This window comes from Accipiter gentilis, chromosome 18 (genome assembly GCF_929443795.1).
Source record: "Accipiter gentilis chromosome 18, bAccGen1.1, whole genome shotgun sequence".
In the NCBI taxonomy this organism is placed as follows: domain Eukaryota; kingdom Metazoa; phylum Chordata; class Aves; order Accipitriformes; family Accipitridae; genus Astur; species Astur gentilis.
Window position 1 is genome coordinate 24,788,968 of NC_064897.1, and position 26,190 is coordinate 24,815,157.

The 26,190-nt window shown below is 40.8% G+C and overlaps 1 protein-coding gene across 2 annotated transcripts; it reads left to right on the forward strand.

The window, feature by feature from the left end:
• The first annotated feature begins 6,044 nt into the window (after positions 1 to 6,044).
• Positions 6,045 to 26,120, forward strand: PWP1 (PWP1 homolog, endonuclein). 2 transcript variants are annotated; one of them, XM_049822344.1, is made up of 15 exons: positions 6,045 to 6,185; positions 6,297 to 6,355; positions 8,661 to 8,815; positions 9,238 to 9,323; positions 11,660 to 11,756; positions 13,311 to 13,421; positions 14,206 to 14,336; positions 15,718 to 15,791; positions 17,944 to 18,040; positions 18,942 to 19,003; positions 20,797 to 20,908; positions 21,936 to 22,026; positions 22,405 to 22,526; positions 23,000 to 23,105; positions 23,839 to 26,120. In XM_049822344.1, exons 1-15 carry the CDS (start codon positions 6,120 to 6,122, stop codon positions 23,952 to 23,954), a joined length of 1,485 nt encoding a protein of 494 aa, XP_049678301.1. In that variant the 5' UTR covers positions 6,045 to 6,119; the 3' UTR covers positions 23,955 to 26,120. The 2 variants fall into 2 exon arrangements, with proteins under 2 accessions (XP_049678301.1, XP_049678303.1); XM_049822346.1 differs by lacking the exons at positions 6,045 to 6,185; positions 6,297 to 6,355 and adding an exon at positions 6,507 to 6,943.
• The last annotated feature ends 70 nt before the right edge of the window (positions 26,121 to 26,190 follow it).

Consider the following 26,190-nt stretch of genomic DNA (forward strand, 5'->3'; position numbering starts at 1 on the left):
TGTTGAATCCTCGAATCCTTGAAAAGCAGCTCACAGGAAACCCTACACTTGTCAAAATTTGGTGAGAGATTTAGGTCCCCTTGCCTGCCTCCCCAGTATCTGGAAAAAAACAAAGCAAGCTTCAAATGTAGCAAACTGGGATGATCTGTCTCCTTTCCCAACCAGTGATACCGGAACAATTTAAAAACATAATTTCTGGGCATCTGAGTTAACTCTTCACTGAGAAAAATAGGGAAGTTCAGCTATAATTGCTAACACCGTTCCTCTGGGTTCTCCATAAAGTCATCTATGGTTTTGATACATACAGTTCACGTTTTTTGAGGTTTTCCAGACAATCTTAACGTGTAGAGATTGAAGGCTATGGCACATGTTCACTGAGCTAATTAAGGTGTAGGACAGTCTCATCCACTGCTGTGTTTTCTCCTCTATGGGGCAGAAATGGGCAGCAATGTCTAAACCACCACTGCTACATACTAGGGCTCACCTAGAAGAGCCTCAGCTTTTGTCCTGAGGCAAAAGCAATGTCAGAAGTGCTTGATGTAGGTCTGCTGATGGAATCAGCAGTGGAGACATCTGTGTAACAAAAAAGATCATTGTATGTCTCAGTTTGACTACTTAGAAAGTAACAGTAACATTTAAACCACTCAGTAATATTTTTTAAAAATCTGGATAGTGGCTTATACAGGAGTATTTCTAGATGTGTAGCAGCATCAGCCAAATTTTTCCATGTCACCAGAGCCTTATATTTTAATGAACACATCTGCAGTGGCTTTAATTTTGTCTAATGAGTGTTTCAAGGAAAATGTTGTTCAAGAGTAGGTGTGTGGGCTGGGGATCGCTAAGCTTTGCTATGAAGATGTAGGACTACAAGGTAAATGATGTCTGTGAACCTGGGCACATATCCTGGCAGGCTGCCATACCCAGCACCACCCTACTGCCTGGCTACCTTCCTAGAGCTTATCAGCCCCACTACTCTACAAGCCCAGTGGCTTGTGTAAGAAGTTGGGGTCTCCTCCTGGAATAAGGAATATTTGAAGCAACCAGTACTGACCCACATACTTAGACATGGAAGAAATAAAGATGTGCCACCACTGAGACAAACTCTGTCCCTAATGTCTCCCATTGCTCCCATGGTGCTGGAGGGGTGAGAGTCCTCAGGTATTTTGATGTGTTCATCTGCCCTCAGAGGTGTGATGTAGCCCTGCCACAGGCACACATGCCACATCTCCCAGTGCTCCCCAAAGTGTACGCTGACACTGTGCACCTCTGGTTGGCAAAGCCTGGAGCTAGAGGCCATAGCATTGTCTGGGCAATGCACACAGACTGCGCTTCCCGCCTGCTGTGAGAACAAGCGTTACGGGGCAGAACTTGCATAACTTGGCTGAGTCCCAGCATGTGGACCACTGCCAGTTGTTTTTTTTCCCCGTACCCATATGTTTACTGACTGTCCTTTAGTAGTAAATCCTTAGCATATTGTATCATTCTACACTTCTTTTCTACTTCATTTTTCTCTAAGTTGGCCAAGAACAGCTTGCTAGGTCCTTGACTGCGTCCTACCTTCATGTGCATCTTGGTTCTTCCCCTCCTGCATGCCTCTTTTCCTCTCAGCTCTGTACTCCTTGATCCTGGTAGTCCAATGCATTTGAAGTTATTTTTCTCTATTGGCTGTATGTGGCAAACGTGACTATTCTCCATATCCGGCCATCTTTTCTCCAGCTTGCTGAGGGCACTGATGATATTTCTTTCCCATCCTTTATGTTGGTTCCAGCACTATCTGACAGCAGTCATTGCAGGGATGATGGGATTCTCACTCCCAAGCTCTCAGCACGTATTTGGGGAAGCAGATGCTCTGTAAGCATGCCTCTCTGCCCTGATAATACATTCAGACTGTATCCCAGTAAGGATTTAATGCCTTTAAGGTGTATCTGGTTCACATTGAGATCACATTTATTACTAGGCATAGTTAAAAGATAAGTGAGAGACCTAGTTTATTCCATAAAGTTAAGCAAAGAGCACCAAAAGCAATACCTAAGATCTGGGAGAATAAGGCTTAGTGCAAGAATGTTTTATCTTTTAAAGTGAGGAGGTTGGTGCTCTCTCTGAGAAGTCCTTAAGGAGATCATGGATGAAATAAAACCAAAGCAGCCTTGTTTCAACTACCTGAAAACTTAACTTTATGCCTAGCTATCAGTTCAAGAGTTCCTCCCTCCAGGCTATGTTGCTGTGTGCAAACAGGGTATGTAGTCTCCCTTGACAAGATGCTGCCCTACTGAGATCTGATCTTTGGTTTCCTCCCACTATTCATGCTCTGTATTTCACAGAAATACACACGGAATGCAAATAGAGAATCAAAAGGTAACCTTGAGGACTTTTATGGCTGCCCTTGGTGTTTCAAAGCCACGCAAGTACTCCTTTCTTTCTTTTCCAAGTTAGAGGACTTCTTGATGTTGTGACTTCGCTTTTAGCTGTTCAGCATCTTTGGGACTGCAACACTAATATTTTGCAGCTCATTTGAGAAAACAAAAAATTTTTTGAGTGAGATACCCTGCTAGTGTATCAATCCCTTTCCCTTCTCATCTGAAGAAGTCAGCTGAACCACAGCCATAAGCCTAAAGCACAACTCCTCTCAAAACACATAAAATTCCCTTTGTTTTCTTGCTTACAGCCTGTATGATTTACAGTATGAACCTTTTCATGGCCTTGTAGTACCTTCTAGCTGTCATATTAGAAATGTTTACAGTGCTCTGCCAGTTTCATGATTCAAGGTATATCAAAGTCCCTACAGAGCCTTGGACACTGGAGCTCTTCAAGTTTTCAACTAGTTATTGGAGAGCCTACTGGCACCAGCTGCTTCAACATCACTCCTTCATCAACCAGCTCTCTTCTCTCCTTACTTAGTGTGAAAAGGAATACCATAGCCCTCTGGGCACCTTGCCACATCCTCTAAAAAAGAAGCTGGACCTCTCCTTTGGAGAACCCATTGACTTTTCTTGACCTGGCAAATTCACTCTGCTTAGCTAGGTAACTTAATCCAGCTGAACCTTTCTGAATGTTTGTGACAACACCTTGAACAAGAGACAGGCACAAGCTTCTGTTGAAGAGAACTATCCAGCCCTTGCATCCTCAGGTGAAAATCAGGTCAGGATAGGTCAAATGCAGATCCGGTAACAGGGGCAATGTTTTCATGCTTTTCACTTCAGACAGGCAGAAGTTTCTGACACCAGAATTCGTGACTAAACTGAAACAATGAAAATCACTACTATTAAGTCTTGCCTTACTTTGTGGCGGTCCATTGGGATAAAAAGAATCTCAGCTCTGCTCATCAGAGGATAAGAAATGGGTCTAATAGAGATTCCGGGCTCAAACGAGCTCTGGAGGAGGAATACTGCTGTGTCTGATTATCTCTGATGATGGGGAGGCGGGGCGGGGGATGAAGCCTTTAAGTTTTAGAAGCTCATTTTGAGGAAAGGCCCAAGGCCAGTCTAGACCAGACTATGGCATGAGATTGTTTGACGACAGTTCTTCTGGTCAGAGACCTTTTATTTCCACAGGATCTGAACTTGGTCCTCGCACCCTTCCCTGGGACAACCATTTGAGTCCTTGTCTCCTGTTGCACATATCTTTCTTCATGGCCATTTCTTCTACCTAGCGGAATCTAGAAATTCGGAGAGACTTCTGGCAGCTCTACAGCCTCATTCCCAATTAGGCCAGGTCTTTGGGTTCATCCCAAAATTCCTCCAATCTTTGTGTCAGAATTACATCCAAATTAAAAAATGAACATCTGCTTTCTTTCCTAATCCTCACACCTCTGTGGCAGAGTCATCTTTGGACACTAAATACCAAGAAGACCATTTTTTACTGGTGTGTTATGACCTATGAGTTGTCCTGGCTGGTTCCTTGGGGTGAGTGGGCTGTACTGGATTTCAGTTACTATCAGTTGCTATCATCTCAGGTGTCTGCAGGGAGCATCCTGCCTGGGGCACTACTCTTTCAATCCCATCTCTGCGATTGCCAAGGCACTATGGAGCAGTAATATATTTAATAGAACAATCTTTCTTTTTTTAAGAAGACCCTGAGACCCAGGTCCACATCCCCAGCAAGTGTATGATGGAGAGAAATACTGGAATCACCCAGCATTTATGGACTGGGCCTCAAAAGAGAAGAAAAATTATTACTACTAACTGCAGTTGTCTCAGCTGTGATATCCAGATGCACATTTGCTACCTATTTTCCCTCCTTCCTCCTTCTCCAAGTCTCTTTTTTTGGTACTTCTGTTGTTGAGCCTCACCACAGTACACTGCTATTTTGTGATTATGTACACGGTGGGAGGGAAGGTAGAGCATGTGTGCCCCCTCTGGGTATTGCTTCAGTAAAAACAAGTCTAGCTCAAGCGTTTCTTGTGCAAACCTCCACGCTGTAAATGTATGTATCTGCAAAAAAAACATACCCAGGAACCACAGCCACTGGAAAGTAATCTTACTTTCCTCCTCTTGGCTGCATAATGCTCCCCTCTGCCTGTCTGTTGGGAATAGCATCCGCTTACACAAAACTTCCCTCCGAATCCGGAGAAAGACTGACAGTCAAACTGTAGCCAACTCGTGCGTGGGAGGACAAGAAGGATTTTTTCTGGACACTGTAAAAGGTGGTGACCAGCAAAGCAAATAATAACAGCCCAGCAAAAAGGTAAGCATACCAAAATGCAAGATTGGTAATTATTTAGAACCCGGGTAGGACTAGGATGCCCGTGGTACAGGGTACTATAACAAATAGCTAGAAAGATACAGCTTTTGCCTTGGTATGTTTGTGTCTAGATTAAGACAAAATGCAGCAAACGGGTTAAATGAACAGGGTGGTGAAGAGGTAGTAATATTTTGATAAATATTTATTTCTCTCTCACTCCAGAACCACAGAAGAATCAAGATAAAATAATGAAAATGCTACAGTGGTGCTGTCTAGTGGCATGTGGATGAACTAACGTAGCCATCCTATCTGCCAAGCTGAAGTTTGGTTGCCAAGTCCTTGAGCTTCACCATGAGAAATGCTCCTTCCCCTAACCTCAGCTTCCCATCTATGTAATTTGCAGTTATCCCCTGAATTAAGATTTCCGTGATAGCAACAGCAGTGATTTCTGCGTGTTTGTTAGTAAAAGACTACCTTCCTGTATATTCTGGCTGGCATTTTATCCATTTTCTCTGATTTAATGAGTTAGCTAGTACAGGATGCTGACATTTGGGAGGGCAAAAAGCAGCACCTCCTGTGAGGATGCCAGTCCCTCACAACTTCCTGCAACTCCCTCTCGCTGTTGACTCTCTGCACCGGTTTCTTTTCCTTGGATAGATTTTAGAGGCCAGTAACAAAAAAGGTTTTTCTAAGCCTTTAAATTTGGTGGATCGCTGCTGTGATATTTCAGAGCCAAAGGGGATGCGAACATCAGCGGGGCGGGTCTTTCTCCACAAGAGGGGGAAGCTGTGATCTGCTCTGGGAAGCAAAGGACTTGAAGAGCCTGGAAACGGGGCAGCTCGTTGATTTACCTGAGCACCCAGGAGGAGCAGTTGTGCAAGGACCTATTACATGGCAAAGCGTTAATTTCTGGTACGAAATGGGTCTTGGAGCTCCAGCTGGTACCAGCTCCAGCTGAAGATGTCAGGGGTAGCAAGTGTGACAGCCTGGGCTAATTAAGAGAAGCAACTACACACCCTTCTGCAGCTAATTTTACGAAAACCAGAGCAACTGCTGCTGAAGGCGATCGGTCTCCCGCCAAATTCAGTCAGAAACCGAGCGTTTGTCACCCCTTGTCCCCGGGGCAGCCCACCCGGGCGCTGAGGAGATAACGGTCGCCCGCGCGCCTCCCCTTCAACCGCCGCGCAGGCACCGCCCCTGTCCACTCGCAGGCACCGCCCCCCCAGGCCAACGGCCTCCTCCCCTCTGTAGCCACTCCCCGCCCTTCTTTCCGGGTTCTCCCGGCGCTCAGAGATGACCTCACGCGGCTCCGTCTCCGCCCCTTCCGTTTTATCTCCGCAGGGACAAGTGGAGCTGCTCCCCTCCCTGCCTACGTCACTCGGGGCGCGCCGGAGCTGCTCGCACGTGCCGTCCCGCAGTGCTCGGTGCCCGCCGCCGCCATGAGCTGCCCCGTGACGTGCGCCGCCTGGGTGCGGTGCGGCGTTGCCAAGGAAACGCCGGACAAGGTGAGGGCGGGGGGGGCCGGGCTGAGGGGGACACCCACCCCCCCCCAACTCCCCGCCATTTCCTGCCGCCCCCCACCGCCCCCCTCAGCCCGCTCTGTGTCCGCCCCGCAGGTGCAGCTCAGCGAGGAGGAGCTGAAGCGTCTCATCGAGGAGGCCCAGGACAGGCTGGGGTGAGGCGGGGGGGGGGGTCCGGGACGGGCCTCGGCGCTGACAGAGTCTGCGGAGGGGAGGGGAGGGGGTTTCTCCGGGCTCCGGCCCGCACCGTAGACCCCGGGGTTGGGGGGGGGGGGGGGGCTCGCTGAAGGGCCGGCTTGGGGAGAGGCAGCGAGGCGTGGAGATGGGCACCATCAGCACCGAGTTTCTTCCTGAAGCGGCTGCGTCCAGTGAGCCCGGGAAGGTCCTTGGTCCGGAGAGCCAAAGGAGAAACGTGCGATGGAGCACATATCCTGCCTTCGTCGTGGATACGCCAACAGGGGTTGTGTTCCCCTGCGGTTGTGCCGTGGTCGAGCGTGTGCTGTCAGACTGGATGAGCGTTTCAGGTGAAGTCCACACAGACCCGCCAGGGGCCCGGTCCTGGCTGGAGTTGGCATTACCTCCTCGAGTGAGAAAGAAGAAGTTGGGTTTGTAACCATGGGTGTTTTGGAGATGTGGCCAACCAAGATGAAAGTCCCAAACCGACCGTGGAAAAGTGGATACTGAGGGTGAGATGTTACGACCTAAGCGAGTCTGGAGGCCGCAGCGGAGCTCAGAGTGACGTGGTATTTATGCTTTGGCAAAAAAGGCAAAACATCACTCAGGGGTGTATTTATGGTTCACATATGAGACTAGAGACATCAAAACTCTCCACTCAGCACTGAAAGTCCTTAGTTGTGGACTTGTGTTAGGTGTGTTAGGTTTTGCTGCTCTGCTTTTAAGAAGAATGTAAATAAACTTAGAAAAGAATAACAGAAGTGACAGATTTAGGAAACCTCTATGGAAGACAATAAAGAAAGGGCTCTCTTTTGTCTAGAAAAGGTTGAGGGATTGAGATCTTACTCCATTTTCTGGTCTTTTTTTTAGTCAGATCTCTTCATAGATTTAGGCTTCTGATTCTGCTTCAGCTATGTAGGGTGCGTGGTTATACCACAGTATGTGTGATTGAACAGATGCAGTAGGTAGCAGGAAAAGCTTTTACAGTTGGGTGAATATTATCCACCCAATTTCTATTAGATGGATCTGTGACTTTATTGGTGAACAGAATGTTTTGTCCCAGAATGCGTTCTTGTTTTTTAATGGTTCCACAATCATCTTAAATGTTTAGAAGATTCTTACTTTATGTTAATTTCTTAACCAATTGTGTTTAATGTTGTGGTGTTACTTGTTTCTCCTTTATGCATGTGAGCTTCTGGGTTTTTTGAGTGGATTCCTTTCTCTCGCAATTTCAAAAACATGGAAGGATTTGAGGTGTTCTCTGTTATGCATTCTGTTAAACTTCAGGATGGAAATTTAAAGACTGCCTTTAACAGCCAAAGGTGTTATAATCTCTTTATAACATCTGGTACATTGTACAATTTGTTACAACTTCAGTCACTTTTTTTTTGCAGTGCAAACATTACAAATCGGACTCAGGTTTAGAGTCTCTAATTATCTTGTTATAAGGAAAAAGCTGGTAATGTGAAGTGCTTATGTTACTGAACAGTTTATAAAAACAGGTTTCTGATATTTAATTTAGAAATAATTTTCTATGAGAAGTCTCTTGGCTCGTTGATGCCTGGGAATTTTGCATGCAGAAGGACAGAAATACAGTGTATTCAGCAGGGATGAGTTCCTATGGAGCACATTCCATTGATACATCTCAGATGTCTGTTAGGTCCTCAGCCAATGTTTAATGTACGCTTCCTACTACTGAATTCCTTGCGTACGGAACTGCTACTACAAAAGTTCTGAGTTTTCTGGATATTGCATAGTTTACCCTATAAGAAGTAATCATTTGCAATATGTTCCTACCTAGTGAATTTTATGTTGTGTTTTGTTCTACTGTAAGTATGGGAAGTATGAGGAAATGAAGTCTTAAAAATCTTGAAGAAATTCAAGACTCATCACACATGACAGGGCAAAAAAAAAAGGGAAGGAATGAACTGGACACGTGCGAATGCACAGAGGTGAGGTTGAGAGCATTGTATCCACACAAAAAAAGGGTAAGAGAAAGGGATGTAGGCACACGCTTAGTTCTGTTGAGCAAGATTTGTGCCACATTTTGTCATGAAAACTTCCAAGGAAAAACTTCCTCTGGAAGCCTGAGAATAATGGTACCTTGTATTTGGGAAAAGATAGGAAAGGAGTGAATGGATTTCCAAATTATTGGCATAAAGACTTGAAACCCGTGTGAACAGTCAGGACTGTGTGCTGAAATCTTGTTAGCGCTCCCCTAAGCAATTACTTGGAAGCATTCTATATGTCTGTCGCGGTTTCTCAGGGATGTGTATCTTTAAACAGGGGTGACGCTGATGGTAGTGATGAAGGCCAGATGGAACATGGCACGAATGTAGCCATTCCTGGCAGAGCTAAGTCTTCTCATAACAATGAAGACCTGTCTGATGATGAACTGGATGAATACGATTTGGAAAATTATGATGAAGAGGAACACACAGGTAAGAAAAACTTAAATGTCAGATATGCAGTGTAAGTGAAGAACGTTTTTGCTTCTTGTTGTACTTAAGACATTAGTATCCTAAAACTACACAGTGCTGTGTTTCAAATGCTGGAAATTCACATTTTTAATTATCTGCTTGCCCCAGTTTCAGAAGTCATTTAGTGTCCCCCTCCCTGACAGTAGTACTGAGAGCGTGTTGGAAAGGCTGTCACTCCCCCTGCTGTAGTGCTGAAGCAGAGCAGCAGAAGTCCCTGAAAGTACTAAGCAGTTAAGCTTACTGAGGTCCTTATGTTTGGAACTTGGAAGTTATTTAGCCCATTTCTGATAACTTTACAATACAGGTAATACAGGTATTGGTACAGGAGTTTCTGACTTCATCTGTCATTGACAGATAAAAAATGTTCTGAAATTCCCATCTAGGTGATCTAAAACTTGGAGACTCTTTGGCTACTCTGGCAGTATATGGGAGTAACGATCATGATCCTTACATCACTCTAAAAACCACTGTAAGTACTATAAAAATGTTAAATTTATCTTAAAGGGCATGAACTTAAAAATGAACAGTGCTTACAGTCCTTTTCTAAAGGTGTGCCAGATTTTTGGTCAGACGGAACCCTTTCCTTTTAAGGTTGCTTTGTGCAGTCCTTGTATGTCTGCTTTTTACTTTTAAGTCAGATGTTAAAGGGAACTGGCTCATTATTTAAACCACGTGCTTCTGTATGTGGAGTGGATTGTCACCTATCTACTAGGACACAGAAAATGCTTGAAGAAATAACAAATCTCAGGCCACTAATGACCCAAGTTAGAAAACTTCCCAGATTGCAGGACTCTTAACACCTTCCACTAGTTTGTGGAAGAAACCAAGCTGAGGTGGACTCAGGCTACATGTTGAAGTAGGGGTATGGCATGAAGAAGTATGCCCCTGTTAAGCATATATGCACAGCATACTGGGGAGTCGACTGCTTCTGCCTGGATTAGTTTCCATCAAGTATCAGATGGGGAGCATCTTTGCAGGAGCTGGCTTTGTTGGAGCTCTGCAGGGGGTGAAGAATTCTCTGGCTGTAGTCTAGCACAAGCTAACTGTGTCAGCAGTGCTGTCCTGTTATGCTGCCTGTTTTTTTCTGGTGAACAGGGATGCAGCATGCAAGACATGAGGTAATCCTTCTACTCTACTTAACATTGATAATTGCCTTGGCTACAATATTGGGTGCCTCTTCAGAAGAGATACGGAGACATTCCAGAGAATATCCCGCAGTTTAGTTCAGAAGGATAGATTGCAATTTGTGATTGACTTAATTTACATGTAGAGATTACAGACATCAGTTACAAGGTGAGGTTGTGTGAGAGGAGACAATGTAATCTAGAGAGCAACCAGGAGAGACTACAGTCATCTAGGGCAGGGTGATGGAGTAGATGAATTTTTTTGACCTCTTCCAAGCATAAAGATTCTGAGATTTTTCTGGGTGCTGTCCTTTCTGTACTCTTTCAGATTCTTTACAAAGCTAGTGAGATTGAAAGAAAAAGAGTAGCTGTAGGCTTCTACCACAGCGTCTAGTTTGTGTGTCAGGGGACTTTGTCAAACGTGTGGTCTCAGACAAGGAATTGTTATGGTGACTTCACATGCTGTAACAAAGCTCAAGGAGGAAGGCATACGTCTTATCTTTAAAATGAGTTCACTTGCTATGTGCGCTTTGGGGCACTGTATGTTTTCTCTGTGTTCCACTGACTGATTGATGATTTTTCTTGCTCCTGTGTACCAGTAGAGGTGAGAAATGCTTTAAAAGTGATTTTTATATTCAGAGGTATTCACACAGGGATTTAGAGAGAATATGAGCTGCGTTTATTCTGTGTCAAAAAAGCTAGCTTTCTTCCAGACACAGGAGAAGTGATCACCTTTTTCTCAGGCTTTTCTTCCTAGGCTCAGGTCCTTTCCTCAAATTCTGAGAGAGAGTACTTTTTAGTTCTTCAACATGCATTTTATGTTGTCTTTCAGTATTTACTACTAGTACTGTTGAAGACTAAGTATTGTGTAACGTTAAGTTGATTAACTCACAGAATTGCAGTACTTGATAGAATTCAAATATTGAAAAGATGCTTGAAGCAAATAATAAAAAAAAGCTTGCAACAAGAAGTCCAAGAAGTCTTGTATGTGTTGTATATTTGAAGGATGGTACTCTGTTTGTGTAAGACTATTGACTTTTATGTACAGTTCTTAGTTTTCCACTAACAAAAATTCCCTGAATGCCTTCAATTCCTCAGTAACAATGAAAATTAGATGAGAAGTTACATCTGTTCTGGTACAGTTGAATGCCCAGTGTAGCTGTAGGCAGTACTTTTCTGGAAATATTTTCCAGAAAGTAGACAGTGCTTTAATGTTCTTGGAATTGCTTCCTGGATGTGAGGAGCAGTTACAGTATGCTTATTGTGTAAAATGTTGTTACGCTATATAAATGCTGAAGGCATGAGAGCACAAGGGAAATAAGCTACTGTATGTGGGCTCCTGGTGGTGATTTTCTTTTTAGCAATGGGCTGCATCGTGGTAGCCTCCAAGTATGGTTTCATATTTGGTAATTAAACATCTCTCTAAATCCACCTAGGTCCACATAAACAGTCCTTCAATCTATGTCATAACTATACAGTCTCCCTGTGATTGAGTCTAGTTCCTGCCTTTCTCTGTTTACCACCATAAGACGGTTTTAGGTGGGTGGGCAGCAGGGTGTTGGGTTTTGAGCGTTTTCGAGTATGGTTAAAAATTATTACCGATTCAGCCTTTTGAACGTGTAGTTTTGTGTACTTATGTGCTTTGCTGAACATCTGTTGCCCTCTCTTTTCTGCTGTTCAGGATCAATATGAAGAGGAGGACTTTTTGATTAAGCCCAGTGACAATCTTGTACTTTGTGGCAGAGCTGATAAAGACTACTGTAGTTTGGAGGTCCATGGTAAGTAAACCAGGATTTTTTCCTTACAGTGAATCCAGGGAATATGTCTTGCCTAGCCTGTTCCATATGGCTGTGTAGAAGGGGGAGAGGATTGGTTTTTGAAAGGTGTTTTTTTTCTCCCCATCTGCCCTGTGTGTTTTGTCCTCTTTCTTTATGTCATGGTGCTTTAGCCACTTTCCAGAACTGGAGTATTTCATGTGGAGTTATCGTTGTTTGGAGGGTAACGTGCCTTTTTCAGGCTGTATAGCATTTCCATTCTTTATTTAATTTCTAATGACAATTAGAAAATACTGTGGCATTTTTATTCTCTGAACATACGATCTTTCTTCCAAACAGTCTTACTTTGCATATCGTGCAAGCTTCCTCTAGTGGTTTGTTGTTTTGGGGCTTTTTTTTTTCTTTCAGCTTTGTCCTTGCTTCTTTAAATGGGCTTTCCATTGCTAGGAGTAGAAGAATCAGCGCCTTTATCATCTTAGTTTTAGAAGAGATGATCCTTAATAAGGTCTGAATACCACTTGTTCTATGGATGGGTTTAGTTTTACTGTGTAAAAGATTTCTCTGTTGCAGCAAGGAGTACTACTGAGTGTGCTGAAGTTACCATCTTTTCTTAGGGTGGTTCTTTTGGGGAATGTTTCTGGCTACTTCTGCTATGGTACATATTACTGCAAGCAAAGTATTCTGTTTTAAGAAAACAGCAAGACCAAAGTGTTTGAAAGCATCTCTTCAGATACCAGCATCTGGCATTTTCTCCAGCTGGAGGTGTTTACAAATTTTATTAACTGTGTTATTTTCCCAGTATAAACTTATAAAACAATAGCACAGGCTTCTGCAGTTTATAACATTGGTTAGCCCTGTCTTAGTTAACTACTAAGACTACTTAGTTAACTGAAGACTTTAGTTAGTATCTGAACATCTATCATGTGCATAAAAACAGCAGTCATTTTGTGTGTGTGATGATACCGTGTTATTAAAATAATTAATGGGTTTTCTCTGCTATCCAGTTAGTAAATTCTTTTATTATAAGGAGAAAAATAGCTGGCTAAAGGGAATGCAGTGTTTAGTATATGGTTGCTTTACCAAAACTCTTCCTGTATCTCGGTTAACCTGCTGAAGGTAACTTCAACTGACTTCAGCTTCCTCTGATTTGAAAACTGTTTGTCTTTTACCTTAATTTCCCCTTTGATTACACCTGTCTAAACCTTCGTTAATGTATCCTGATGTGAAAGTGGTGGATATGGAGCATCTATTTTGAAGTGATCTTACAAACAAAGTAGTGTAGTATGCTAGGAATAAAGCATCTAAGCTTTGCTGAACTTGTCACCTTATCTACAGTACACAGGAGACTGTTGTTTGTTTTGTGTAATTCAGTGAGGCGTAACATTAGTCTTGGAGGCTCTGGCCTCTACACTAGAACTCTGAACACTGTGAATTTTCATTCTAGATCTCCTTGACATTTTAGTGTTTGCCACATCTGCCTTTTGCAGAAATGAACTGCTTATAGTTGCTTGCTTTTCCTCTTCACTGATGTTTTGTATATCTTTAATTCTTTTTCAGTTTATAATCATGAAGAGGACTCATTTTATGTACATCATGACATTATCTTGCCTGCTTACCCTCTAAGTCTGGAGTGGCTGAATTTTGATCCTAGTCCTGATGAATCACAAGGTAAATTACAAAGGATACTGTAAATGTCCAGTTAAATCACTTTTTATTTGAAAAGTATATAAATGTAATGTCACTAAATAATTTCCTCCAGTGGTACGAACAGAAATAAGACCAAGATACTAAGATGGAAAAACTGAATATCAGTTTTTTTGGTTTGGTGATACAGTCATCTTAGTGAAGCTGCCATAACAAGTGATTTGACTAAAACACAATAATTAAGTTACTGTCAATTAGCAGACCAGAGCAAGCTCTTCTCTAATCTGCTTTGTTTTCCGTTTGCAAATGAAACATTGCTTTTGTTCAAACTCATTATGGCCAATGCAGCTGATTAACTGTAAAACACAGCAAAATTTATATATATTTATGTATTTAGTAACCTTTTTCCTGTGTTTTACAGATTATTTTTTTTCCATAGCACAGGGAACGTGGTTTTGCTTTGGCTTTCTGGTTTTTGGTTTGTTTTTGGTTTGGTGTGTTTTTTTGGTTTTTTTGGGTTTTTTTGTTAAAAAACAAATTGTGGAACTTTTTTATAGCTTCTTTGAACAGTTACTTGTACTGAAAGGGAAGTGTATTGGAGAGGAAGTAAATTTTCTTCTGGCAACATCTGCTGTCAGTTGATATTTTTAAATTGCTCCTTGTTAGCTATAAACATCAAATCTTCAAATAGAAGATTCTGGCACATAAGTGTAAGTTTTACTTAAAGAAACAAGCAACAGCTGGATTGCAAAGTATGCTGTTTTGTAACTCTAAATAAATGTGGTTGCATTTGGGTTTCTGCTTGCAGGAAATTATGTTGCAGTGGGTAACATGACCCCGGTTATTGACATTTGGGACCTTGATATAGTAGAATCCTTAGAACCAGTCTTTTCTCTTGGAAGCAAGAAAGAGAAAAAGAAGAAAAAGAAAGTAAAGAAAGTAAGTATTGCAAAATGGTTTATCTGGTTGGATGGAGAAAACTTAGAGCAAGGATACTGTTGTTATTACTTTCTTTCCTACAATGAAAAAATCATAGAAAATGTGGTTTAATTCCATCTGTCATGTTGAAAGATGGTGTTTAGATAGGTTACAGAAGATAGTATCATGGTTGTCTGTGATAGGTTGAAATTGATATTTTCTTGTGAGTTGGAGAGTTGAAAAGGCATTGAGCAATAAAGGACAAGGTTGATACTAGTAAAATACATTTATTCAGGATTCATCTCTGTTAGCTTTATCTGTCTAAAATTCAAGCATATTTTAAGTTGAGATTGTCTAAGGTGAATGCATAGAGAGACACCCAGAGAATGGCTGAGTTTCTTTCAGTGGACTGCAGAGAAAACCTTAGCTATGGAAGAGGAAGACTGAGGTTTAGACTGGATGCTAAGTTATGTGGGATGAATCTGACCATAATTGTATGCCTCAATGTGTTGTTACGAATTGTCCAAATTCTTTGGTATGTAAAAAAAGTATGGAAGATAATGTAACTTAAATTTTCTACATTTTGCATATATATAGTAGATGCTTCAGAAAGTACTTAGACTCCCTAGAGTAAATAGTGAACACTGGGTATATAGCTAATGTTGGTTTCCCAAAGAAAGGAGCACTGCAATGTTAGTCAGCTAAAGAACCTCTGTGTAATTGTGAAGGGGGTTTCCTTCTTGAGCTCTCAGACCTTCTGGTTTTAAAAACAATAGAAAAAAAAAATACCCTTGGAAGGGGAATTTGTTCTGTGAAACTTGCTTCTGAAAACCACTGAGTTATCAGAATTTCTGTTGAAGATACCATTCATAAATGTTACCTCAATTTGAAATGCTAATTGTTGTCTGTATGGATAATTAAAGCCTGGAATTAAGAACAGAAGAAGAATGGGGTGGCTTATGGGTGGTTTCCAATTGCTGTCGCAGGAAACTTTGAAGCTTAATCATTTTAAATTAGAATTTGTAGGAGCTGGCATTTACAAGGAGGTAAAGCTCAGTTAATTGGGAGGAGAGGGAGGGAACTGCCAGGAGTGTTTAGAAAGAAGCTGAAGAAGCTGCACATTAGCTGGAGACAATGAAATTTCTACTAGCCTGAAGGGAGTAACCAGTTCTGTAAGCCCACCAGCTGTGAATGGAGCAATCTGAGACCTGGGGTAGGAGGCGAGGTGTGGGTACTGCAGAGACAGTTCTGTCAAAAACCTTGTGGCAGCAAGTGAGAATAATTTAAAACATGAAGTTGTTTGTGAAGGCATTAAGGATTTCATGCTCATGTGTTGTAATGCTTGATTTCCATTGAAGCTGTAGTTTTCAAAAGTCTGTTTATGTTGTATCTTCATACGCAGAGTTTATCTTCAGAAGGGACGGTGAAAGGACATACTGATGCTGTGCTTGATCTTTCATGGAATAAACAAAGCAGGTAAAAGAATACTTGAATAATAATGAATGGTTACAAATTTGCATACTTAATTAGGCATACATTTTTCACATAAATCCAAAATCTTGTGTAGTATAACATTGAACTTGAAAGCAGTGCTGAAATGAATCCATTCTCAACCCCCCCCTTTTTTTTTTAACTAGAAGTCTTTATTTTTTTTTAAAACCTGTGTTTTGCTACAGATCACTTTTTATTTGCAGGTTGTCCAGATGAGGGCAGGGCTAAGGTGGGTCTAAGCCGTTTGATAAATCGGCTACATTTAAGTCAGATGCACAAACTGGAGAAGCAGAAGGGCTGTCCTGATCTGTGCCGATCTGCCAATGACCTAAACCACCATTTCAACAGGTAGAAGTAGATCTATAGAAGGAAGTCCTTGCTATGCTGGTTTGGTTTTTTTTTTTTCCCTCTGGCTTTTGCCCCAGAGCTGTGCACAGAAAAGAGAGTGTAAAAGCCCTGATAGCACAGTTATAGAAACGCCTCTGACCCTCGGGTTATCCTAGGCAGAGAATTCCCTGTTGCCTGAATGAACTGGCAATGAAGCGCTGCTATAGAAGCAACACAAAGCTGGCCCACCTTGAGGGAGAGGTCAAGGACAATGTGTTGACTGAAGTAAAGATGCTGCTGGTTTTTATCACTTAGGTGGTTGTTAACAGTTCAGCTGTCAGAGGATCCTCAGCATGGGCCTTGAAACTGTTCCAGTCAGACACAGGCGATTATTTTTCTTTTTTTTTTCTTTCCTACTGTCATAAATGCCTCTGAAGATACACAGTCAACTCCACATAGTCCCGATGAACAGGTGTAAGCCTTCACTTGTAATGCTTTCTTACCTACATACTGAAGAAGGAAACACCCACATAGACACACAGTAAATGTACATAAATTGCACTTTTAAAGTATGCTGTCTATTGTTCTTAAATTATACATATATGCACAGAGCGTGATAGTGATCATTCCATCAGTTGTACAGAAGAGTAGCTTTCTTGTACCTAGAAATGGTTGTCTGGTGAGAATATAGAGACAAGTCACAAAAATTATGGCTACAGTAGTTAAGTGTCTGGAATGCATAATTCTGTCATGTGCTGAGTTACGAACTCGTTGATACTGGTAGATCTTTCAGGAAATAAAAACAGCCTTGAAGTGGGAAGCTTATGGGTAAAACAAGGAACACCTTGAAGCAGCTTATATTTAAATGTTTTGTTGTTTGTTTGGGTTTTTTAAGCAAGACATGCTGTGACAACTCTCTATAAATAACTTTCTGCCTGTAGGTCATAATGGTGTTACTGTAAAATGTTCTCATAGCCTTCACTATGCATTTTCTTAAATTTCCCTTGTAACATTGTTTGGAAGAACAGTGTTTCCAGGAGAACGTTAGCTCTGTCACTCAGAAACACTTGGTTACTATAAAAAGAAAAAGGTGAGGGGGGAGCAGTTTCAATCAGAAACAACATGTTGAGGTAATAGATCTGATTAAGAGCAATGGTAGCAATTGTACTGTGTATTTGATAGGCCTTTGGGAAAGTTTTGAGTTTTTTCTGATTAAAATTCTTTCTAAACTGTGTATTTATCGCTCTTAACACAATCGGTCAAATTTAAGTTGAAATGTGGTGTCTGTAAACTAACTAAAATGTTAGTGGTTTCTTTCAGCATTCTATGAAGGGTATAGTGTTGGGTCTTCAGTAGTTATATAAATACTCAGAGAGCAAAATATTTTAAAACCAGGTTTGTCTGGCTCTTGGCTATATGTGTATGCAAACAGAGCTAAGTTGTATAGATAATATTTAAAAATAGTATCTTAAAGGAAAGGAAGTGCTTCAAAGCCTTTTTTGCTTTGCTTCGTTCAAGAAATTTTCCAGTAAATGATATTATAAGTGGTGTCAGGGGGGAAATAGAAGCCAAACTGTCAATGTTGTTATTGTGAGTGTTAGACTATATTACATCATATTAGTATGTTTGTAGTCCTTCCTTGTAACTTAGAATTACCTTCAGGGAGTTATTCAGGTTTGAGATGTATAGTCTATAGACCAGCATGTACTTGATCTCAGAATCAGGCTCTGTATGTATTTTGGATTTTTGACCATTATTTGTTCATATCTTTATAAAGATTTTTAAAACTTGTTTTTTGATCCACTATCAGGAATGTTTTAGCAAGTGCGTCTGCTGACAATACTGTAATTTTGTGGGATATGTCTGTGGGTAAGCCAGCAGCCAGCCTGATGCTACATACAGACAAGGTATGTAATAATTGCTATGTTTCTTTCACTGTAAAATACAGAGAAAAAAAAACCCTGCAGTTTTTCATTAGCTGCTTGGTAGTGAATCCTTAGAACAACAATTCTGTAATTTTCTAACAACTGTGCAGAATTCTTTAAATTTCTGAATTAGTTGCTTTTGTGAACAACACTGTTCGCTTTTTAAAATGTTATTTAACTTATCCTTTAGAAAGTTTGTGAAGATTTACAGCAGTTTTTAAAATGCCTTTTGGGTGAAAGCCCTGATGGTTGGGAATCTTATAGTGCTGGTATAAGCTACAAAAAATAGATCTCTGAGCATAGGTCAAACTGTAACTCTCTCTAAGGAAACAATGAGTGTCGGTTACAGTTTGTTCTAGGTAAGAAAGGTTTAAAATAGATGATACTAAAATACCATAGTGATGGGTACTTCAGAAATAATCTCCTAGTAATTAAAATGTGAAAGTTAGTTATTAATAGCTGTAACCTTGTTTTGCTGTTAACAAAGTCACTGCCCTTGGCAAATTCCTGATTTTCATTTTTTTGCTAGCATCTGCATTTTTCCCCAAACTGGAAGCAGATATTCTTTTACCTCCTCCAGCTTATTTTTTTTTTTTTTTAATATCTAGGGCAGAAAGGGGGCATGTGGTTCTGTTCAGTTAAATTATATTGGAAAATATCTTCTTTCCACTGGGTGGGGGTGTTTGAAATAAAAATAATGTGATCTCTTGCCCTGTTTTATGAGAAATCTGAGTATCAACAAGCTTAACAGGAGGGGTTTTGGGGGGGAAGTGTGCTGGGTTTGGGAGGGTGGGGTTATGCTCTGTTTGTTCAAAGAAAGTTCCTGTATGTGTGTGTTACATCTCATTGCCTATCTTTAAAAATAAAATCTTCTGTTATCTAGGTCCAGACATTGCAGTTTCATCCGTTTGAAACTCAGACTCTTATTTCTGGATCTTATGATAAGTATGTCAGGGTAATATTTTCAAATGTTACACCTAGGGAGGGTATTAGTACTGAATTAAGCCTGTTAAGTTGCCTCACATTTTCTTTTTCAGTTGCTTATAACTTTGCCAAATTTGAGTAATGCCATTATTTTTTTCCAGCAAGGTAGCCAGGTTTGTATGTGGCCAAGATCTAGTTTTCCTTACCTCTTTTCTCAGGACTAGCCAAATCCTTTTACCATCTGGACTGACGTTTTCTGTGCTGGGTATCTGTGCCAAACTGAATTTATTTCTTAATTTGGCCTTATGGCATTTTCTGCATTGGGAATGTGTCACTGCTCACCCCTGTGAAAACTTGTCCAGGTTTTGCCAAACTGTAAGACCAGAGTAGGGCCATGAGGGACCCTCAAATCTCAGTCCATTCCCTACAGCCTCTATTGATAGGCATGCCATAACCAAAGTTTAACAGGCTATCTCCTGCGATTGCAGCCTGGAGATGCTCTGAAATGGTTTGTGTCTGCACACTTGGACTAGCTCTGTAGCTGCCAGTTGTTTTAAGCCCTGCCATCCAAAAAATTTCCCCTCTGTTCTCCCATCTCACAGGGGCAACTTTTTAATTTCGCTCTATAACCGTGATTTTCTTATATTGATTTTTTTTTATTCAGCTTTTAAGACTTTGTCCTTGCGTTAAAATATTTATAGACTTGTCAATCTTCAGCCAAGCCTTTATGTTCTCTGGCTTCGATTATGCTCTTGCTACATCTGTTTTAAGTGAAACTATAGAAGAAAGCCCCTTTATTGTTGTTAGGAACCTGCTTCTGTCCACTTTCCTCCCCCAAGGCTTCCTTCTGTAAAAATATGAAAAAAGTCCAAACACTGAGACCAGCTTCTCGATTTCTTTTTAGCCAGCCCTTTGATCCCATGGATACCTATAAACCAGTGTACTGTCTATAAAGTAGTAGACTGCCTTTGTGGATTTTTCCTGTAAAGCTTTCTGGGACCATATGCTATTCAGTGAATTCAGTGGGCAGATGCCTTCCTAACCTGAAAGTCAGACCATTAAAAATTGCATGTGTACTAAAATTGTTGTTGTAAAATGCCTGGTAGAAGAGCTGAGAAATCTAGATCACATTTCTTTGGCTTTAATTATAGGATAGAGTCGGAGTGGGTTACATTGTGGATGTAAATTGTGGTGAGATGTTGTGAGAGTGACATCATTGCTCCTTTCTTGCATTTGCATCCAGGAGCTTTTTGATTTGGGACAGATTCTGCTGCCACTGGGCTGAGCACAAGCCTGTAAAGAATCCCAGAGGACCCACTAACTCCCATCTGCTTTTTCTCCTTTTTGGAGTAGCATTTCTCTAACCACTTGTAAAGATTAATTTTTCTATTAAAGCATATTTGAAAATGTTTGTATACGTATTGCAAATTGATTTCCTAATTAGTGTATTATTTTGAACAGTCATTACTTTATTGAAGTCTGTTCATAATTAAGTGATATATTTGCATAATTATGGTCTCCTGTATGATAACTATCTTATGTATTAAGCAATTCCGAGCTCTGTTTGATTAAATAGAATGGCTGTTTGTAACCAGGATGAAACTTTGAAGCATACGGAAAAAGCTTGTGCTTATCTGAGAAATTTTCATCTGTTACTGAGTTGGAAGACTAAGTAGTGAAGTTGTTTCCATTTTAATTTTTGAACTGTAGTTTGCATGGACCTTCTATATATGCCAGTGGTAAAACAAACTTCATAAAGTATTCTGCCATGATTTTATTTTTTTTTCTTAATTTACTATCCCTTTTTCCCGCAGATCAGCTGTTCTGTATGATTGCAGAAACCCCCAAGATAACCATCGAATGTGGCGGTTTAGTGGTCAGGTTGAAAGAGTAACCTGGAATCATTTTTCACCTTGTAATTTCTTAGTGAGTACATGCTCTTCTATTCTTGGTCTGTTGAGTGTTGCCATTTCATTTAACCTGCATTTTTGTGTTCGTAATGTTTCTGAATCATATAGTGGACCTGATGGACAGTTGGACTGTTGGCATTGCTTATTTTAAAAATGCAGTGTGGTGGAGGATGGTTTTAGGTAGTTTTTTTCAACAAGTGTATCAAGGTCAGTTACTTAAAAGATATCTTCTTTTCATTATGACAGTGGAAAAGCAATGGATGCTGATGCATTTTTGCCCCAGAGGTGGCATCTTTGCCATGTCATTACAGTGTTCAGTGGCTGGGATATATTTTCCTTTGCATAGTTGCTGTTGTGTTTCATGTAATGAGGCAATTGCAGCTGAGAAGTAGCCAAGATCCTGAATAGTCCGCGTTTCACATCAGCGCTAGAGGGCACTGTCCTCCTGGTATAGAGTAAAAATGCCTTGGTTTTGTTGAGATTTTTATAATAAAACTTTTAAACAGGATTTAAAAACAAATCTTTTTTATTATCTCAATGGCTGTCTAGTTCTCTGTTGCTTTGTGTATACAGTCAACAAAAGCAGTTGCTCAGTTATGTTGGGTTTATGATGTAGATCTTTCTTGGTATAATCGCACTTAGCTTTGCACAGGGCTATTATGCAGCTGCTGGATGGCTCCAGAAAGTTTGAACCAACACTTAAGAGGCTAAAGGCTTTGTATTTCATTGCCTAACAAGAAAGCCCAGCTTAGTAGTGCAACCATCTTCAAAATACAGTTCAAGAAACGTGTATAGGATTAAGACTTCTCTGTAAGTCCCTGCAGCATAGTTCAGGTATGTCAAATAGCTCAGGCAGCAGCTGGATGGAGTCTGACTTTGGGGATGCAGACCTGTGTACACTGTGTAACATGCCCTACCAAGAAGTAGTGTAAGTGTGTTTCAAATCACAGAGACTTACTAGCGGGTGGGTATTATTTCATAGGAGCTTTTTTCCAAACGAGTTACTACAACTGTTTGTTTTCAAAATGTTGTGATTTCCTTAGGCAAGCACAGAGGATGGCTTTGTGTACTGTCTGGATGCTCGTTCTGATAAGCCACTCTTTACTCTGAAAGCCCACGATGAAGAGGTGTCAGGTAAATTGTGTGTGTGTTGTGGTTGTCCCCAGTGGCGCAGCACATCTGGAAGATGTCTTTAACTGATATGACTGAGGTAGTAGTGATTCCTTGCTTACCAAATAAGAGTTCTGCATACTAATCATGGCTGGCTGGTGCGTGAAACAAATCTCTTCTGAGAAGCCACTGTAAGCAAAGTATTTTAACAGTGAACTTTTCTCAGTGGGCGTCATGAAAAAGCATGTCAAAACAGATCACTATTCACTTAGGGGGGACACACTTTTTTGGGGGGTGAGGAAGAACAAAATCTATGGACTCTGGTCCTCATCAGTGTATCCTCATCTCTGTGAAATAGTGATTACCTGGTGCTCTTACACTGCTGCACTCTTAATCTTGCAGGGCTACAACTAAGCAGTCAGATTAAAGGGTGCCTCGTGACATCATCTGCTGACAAATACGTGAAAATTTGGGATATCCTGGGAGACAGACCAAGTTTAATCCATTCCAGGGATATGAAAATGGTAGAGTAATATTAATTTCTTTAAGAAGGTTTATATATAAACTATGTCTGCTTAATTGTTTTTTGCCTAGCTTGAATCTTGTTTTACCTAACATAACATCTTTAGGAAATAAAACAAAAAAAATAATCACATTTGTGTATTCTGGGTAAATCATTCTCCTTACAGTGCAGTATTCAATTTAACATGTAATAGGCAGACTGCTTCAAAGCCTCAGACCTGAACACCAGATACAATGTTCTGGGTAGAACTGTAGGTGCTCCAACGTGTACCTGGTTCAAGACAAAAACGTGATTTACTGTTTGTAATTAGCAGCTCTTGACTTTAATTTTCTGTCTTTACAAAATACATTTCAGGAAACTCAGAGAGCTTACATTTGTTAAAACTTGCTTGGAGAAAGTATTTTTAGATGACGAATTCGGTTTAGGATGATGCTTTAAAAAAAATCATCCTCTTTCTTCCTCCTACCCTCCCAGGGTGTTCTCTTCTGTGCAGCTTGCTGCCCTGACTTCCCATTTGTTTTTGCCTTTGGAGGAGAGCGAGAAGGGCTGCGTGTTTGGGATATAAGCAAGATTTCTGCAGGTAACACTCTCGTTTCTTTGAATCTTGTGGTTCTCCCCTTGCCCTCAGGGTGTATTTGTATATTCAGTAATGTATTGTGGCTCTGAGATAAACTGTAGGTTAATATTTTTAATACCCCAAGACTGGGTATGTGTTCACATTTTCAGCTTCAAAAAATGTGGGGTTTTTTTCTAAATTGGAGAAGTCTTTTTGCCACATGATTTATTTTCTTGTAGCTGAAGTGTAATACCTGATTTCTTATAATACCTATGTTTTACTTAATGTTCATGGTGTAATCAAGTATCGCATTCTTGAGTACTTGTAGGAATAAATGTGAGGACTCTTTTGATTGGTGGTTGTAGCTACATGTAACTAAATGGCATGAATTTTTGGAGAGGGCTTTTAGGAGCTTGGTGGAAACCAGAGAGACTAAAACCAGAAATAAATTATTTAAACTTAATGTTTTGCTCTACAAAACTCATCCATTTCACAGTACTTAGGTACAGGAATTACACACAGGAAAACCTCTAGAGATGCTCTGCTGGAGAAAGAACAGGACTTGTAATTTAAGTATCATATGCGGGAGATTGTTCTGACATGTAAGCTTCAACTCCTTACTCAGGGAAAAGGGGAAAAGCTCTCAAACCGCACCAGGACAGGATTTCCATTCCACTCCATGATGCTCACCATGCTATACCTGCTGTACTTGTTTCTGGGAGAGAAATGTGTAAGCAATCCCCTATCTGTGTTGCAGTGAATGAAGTTTTTGGAAACAGAGAGAGACACGTTCTGGCTAGTGCCAATTCTGTGGCTTGCAGCTCCGTGGCCGGCAGTAGCAGCAACAATGTGGAGACAGCAATGGAATCGTGATGGACCATCAAAAAATCAAAGTAATTAATGGGACTATGACTAACGTGTATTCTACAAATCGCCATTTGGTGAGAGTTCATAGAAATTACTTGAATGGCATGCAATCTGCAGGCTTCTTCATCTCGGATGAAGAAACGCCGTGTGGCTAAGCTCTTAAGTCAGCAGTCCCAAGTTCCTGCCTCTATTACTGGCTTTGAAAGATTAAATCACTTGCTTTTGCCTGAGATTATGATCCCTGAAACAGGGGCTACTATGTGTAAAGTTGATATATAAAATGAAAGAGTCACTAAAAAAGCATTCTGCTACTACCAGCAGTTTGTTGAATACTGCAGAGAAGGTAAATACCTTCTAAGGGCATAGGGAAAAGGACTTCAGACAGCAGTTGTATAATAAATAAACAAAAGCTGAATGAAATGACAAGTGTAAATAGATAATTCATCCTTAATTTGAGGCTAGATGTACAGATTTCTAATACAGATTTTAAAAGTTCTATGTAACTTTTTTAAGTCTTAAGAGTATTTCTTGGGCCTTAAGTTGGAGTACCTGACTACAATCTTGAAATGTATTTGTAGTATCTTAGATCACCACTATCAGACCAGAAATCCCAGCTCTCTCCCATCAAGATGGAGGGTTTCTTTTCCCTGATTCCACAGCACCTGAAGCATATTGATGTTGCCATATGTACTGGGTTTTTCTTCAAGCTCCAGATGTAGTATCCATAAAGAGAATTTGAACTGAAATAAGCAGCTACTATGCAGAAGAGGGCGGGAGGTTGTCAAGACACAAAGCAAGGGTAGGGATCTCAGCGGGTCACTGTCACTCGTGAAAGCTGTGTTATGTACTTAGGTTCTTAACTCCTCCCAGGCATTTTGGCCTGAAACCTGAAGGCACAGAGGAACATTCTGAGTATCAGCCTAACCCCTGACTTCAATGCTTTGTTTATAGCATCAGAAACCTAATCAAGGAATGCGAGTCAAACAATTTAATCACATTTAAAAGGAACACCCAAGTGCCTTACCACAGGCCAGAAGTTAAATGATACTCTTATCCTCTTGTGAAGTGCTTCCCTCCACACACTAAAAGGTGTCTGTTAAAGTGCTGCTGCTGCAAAAATGCCCTGGGTATTAAAGCAACTGGGATCATAGTGTCAGTGCATGTAGTTGACAAGATCTTACTGCTGCTTTCCACCCTAGCTCATTGTAACTCATTCTGGTGAGGTAAAGCAGATAGATAAATTGTATCAGTACAAATAGCAGATGGAGGAAAGGCAGAGCTGTAGATTTCCTTCCTATTCCTTGAAGTTAGGTTGCTGCTTCTAAATCCAATTCAGCTGTTTCTAGTCTGGTGACAGGTGTTTAGCATGGGTCTGCAGGAACCTAGAATATGTTATCTCTACTTCTGGTATTAACTGGCACAGTAGCTCTAGAAGTCACTTTTTGTTTTAGGAAGAAATTGTGTTACTGCAAGCAACACATCTTTCCCTTGACTTAGCAAAATCCCTCAACATGTCTTTTTGGAGCTTTTTATTCACATACTGATCTCAGAGGGCAGGTGTTACGCATTTTCAGGCTTGAAGAACCCAGGGAGCTTGCTAGGAAATACAGTGTACAGGGAGAGGCACAGCTGAACTTAGGCTGTTTAGTGCAAGAACTGGAGCTGGAGCCTATTTCACGAAGGAACCTCCAACTATCTCATCAGAGAACAGAGCTCAGCTTACTGTTCTTTTACAGCACCGACAGAGGAGCCACACAGCAAATTTACAAGGTTTAAAGACAAGTGCTTAGCTGTACCGCTTCATGGAGGTGCTCCTACCCATACCTTGTCCCAGGAAAGCTTGGGAGAGACAGATGATGAAAAAGTAGTGTTATTTCTCTTAGCATCATTATCAGAAATAGGAAACTCTTTTTCAGAAAGTGTAAATATTAAAAAAGAACATTAGAAAAGAGCCACATTTTTAATTTTTTTAAATGAAAACAAGCAAATGAAATACATCTTCATTCCATAAATAATAATAGCAGCAAACCGTCCCATCACTCTAGGTGGTAAAAGGTTTACAGCACAAGAAGTAATATATACTGTAAACACTGCCTGATCATCTGTAAGCCTCTTCCTTACTGAGTTTATACAGTCTTTACCTCTTGACTTGCTTTACATGTTTGAGTGAACTAGAGTGAGAAGAGGAAATAACTGTTCTCCAAAAGCCAATGTTTGATTTTCTGTAGTGGGGTAATTGCTT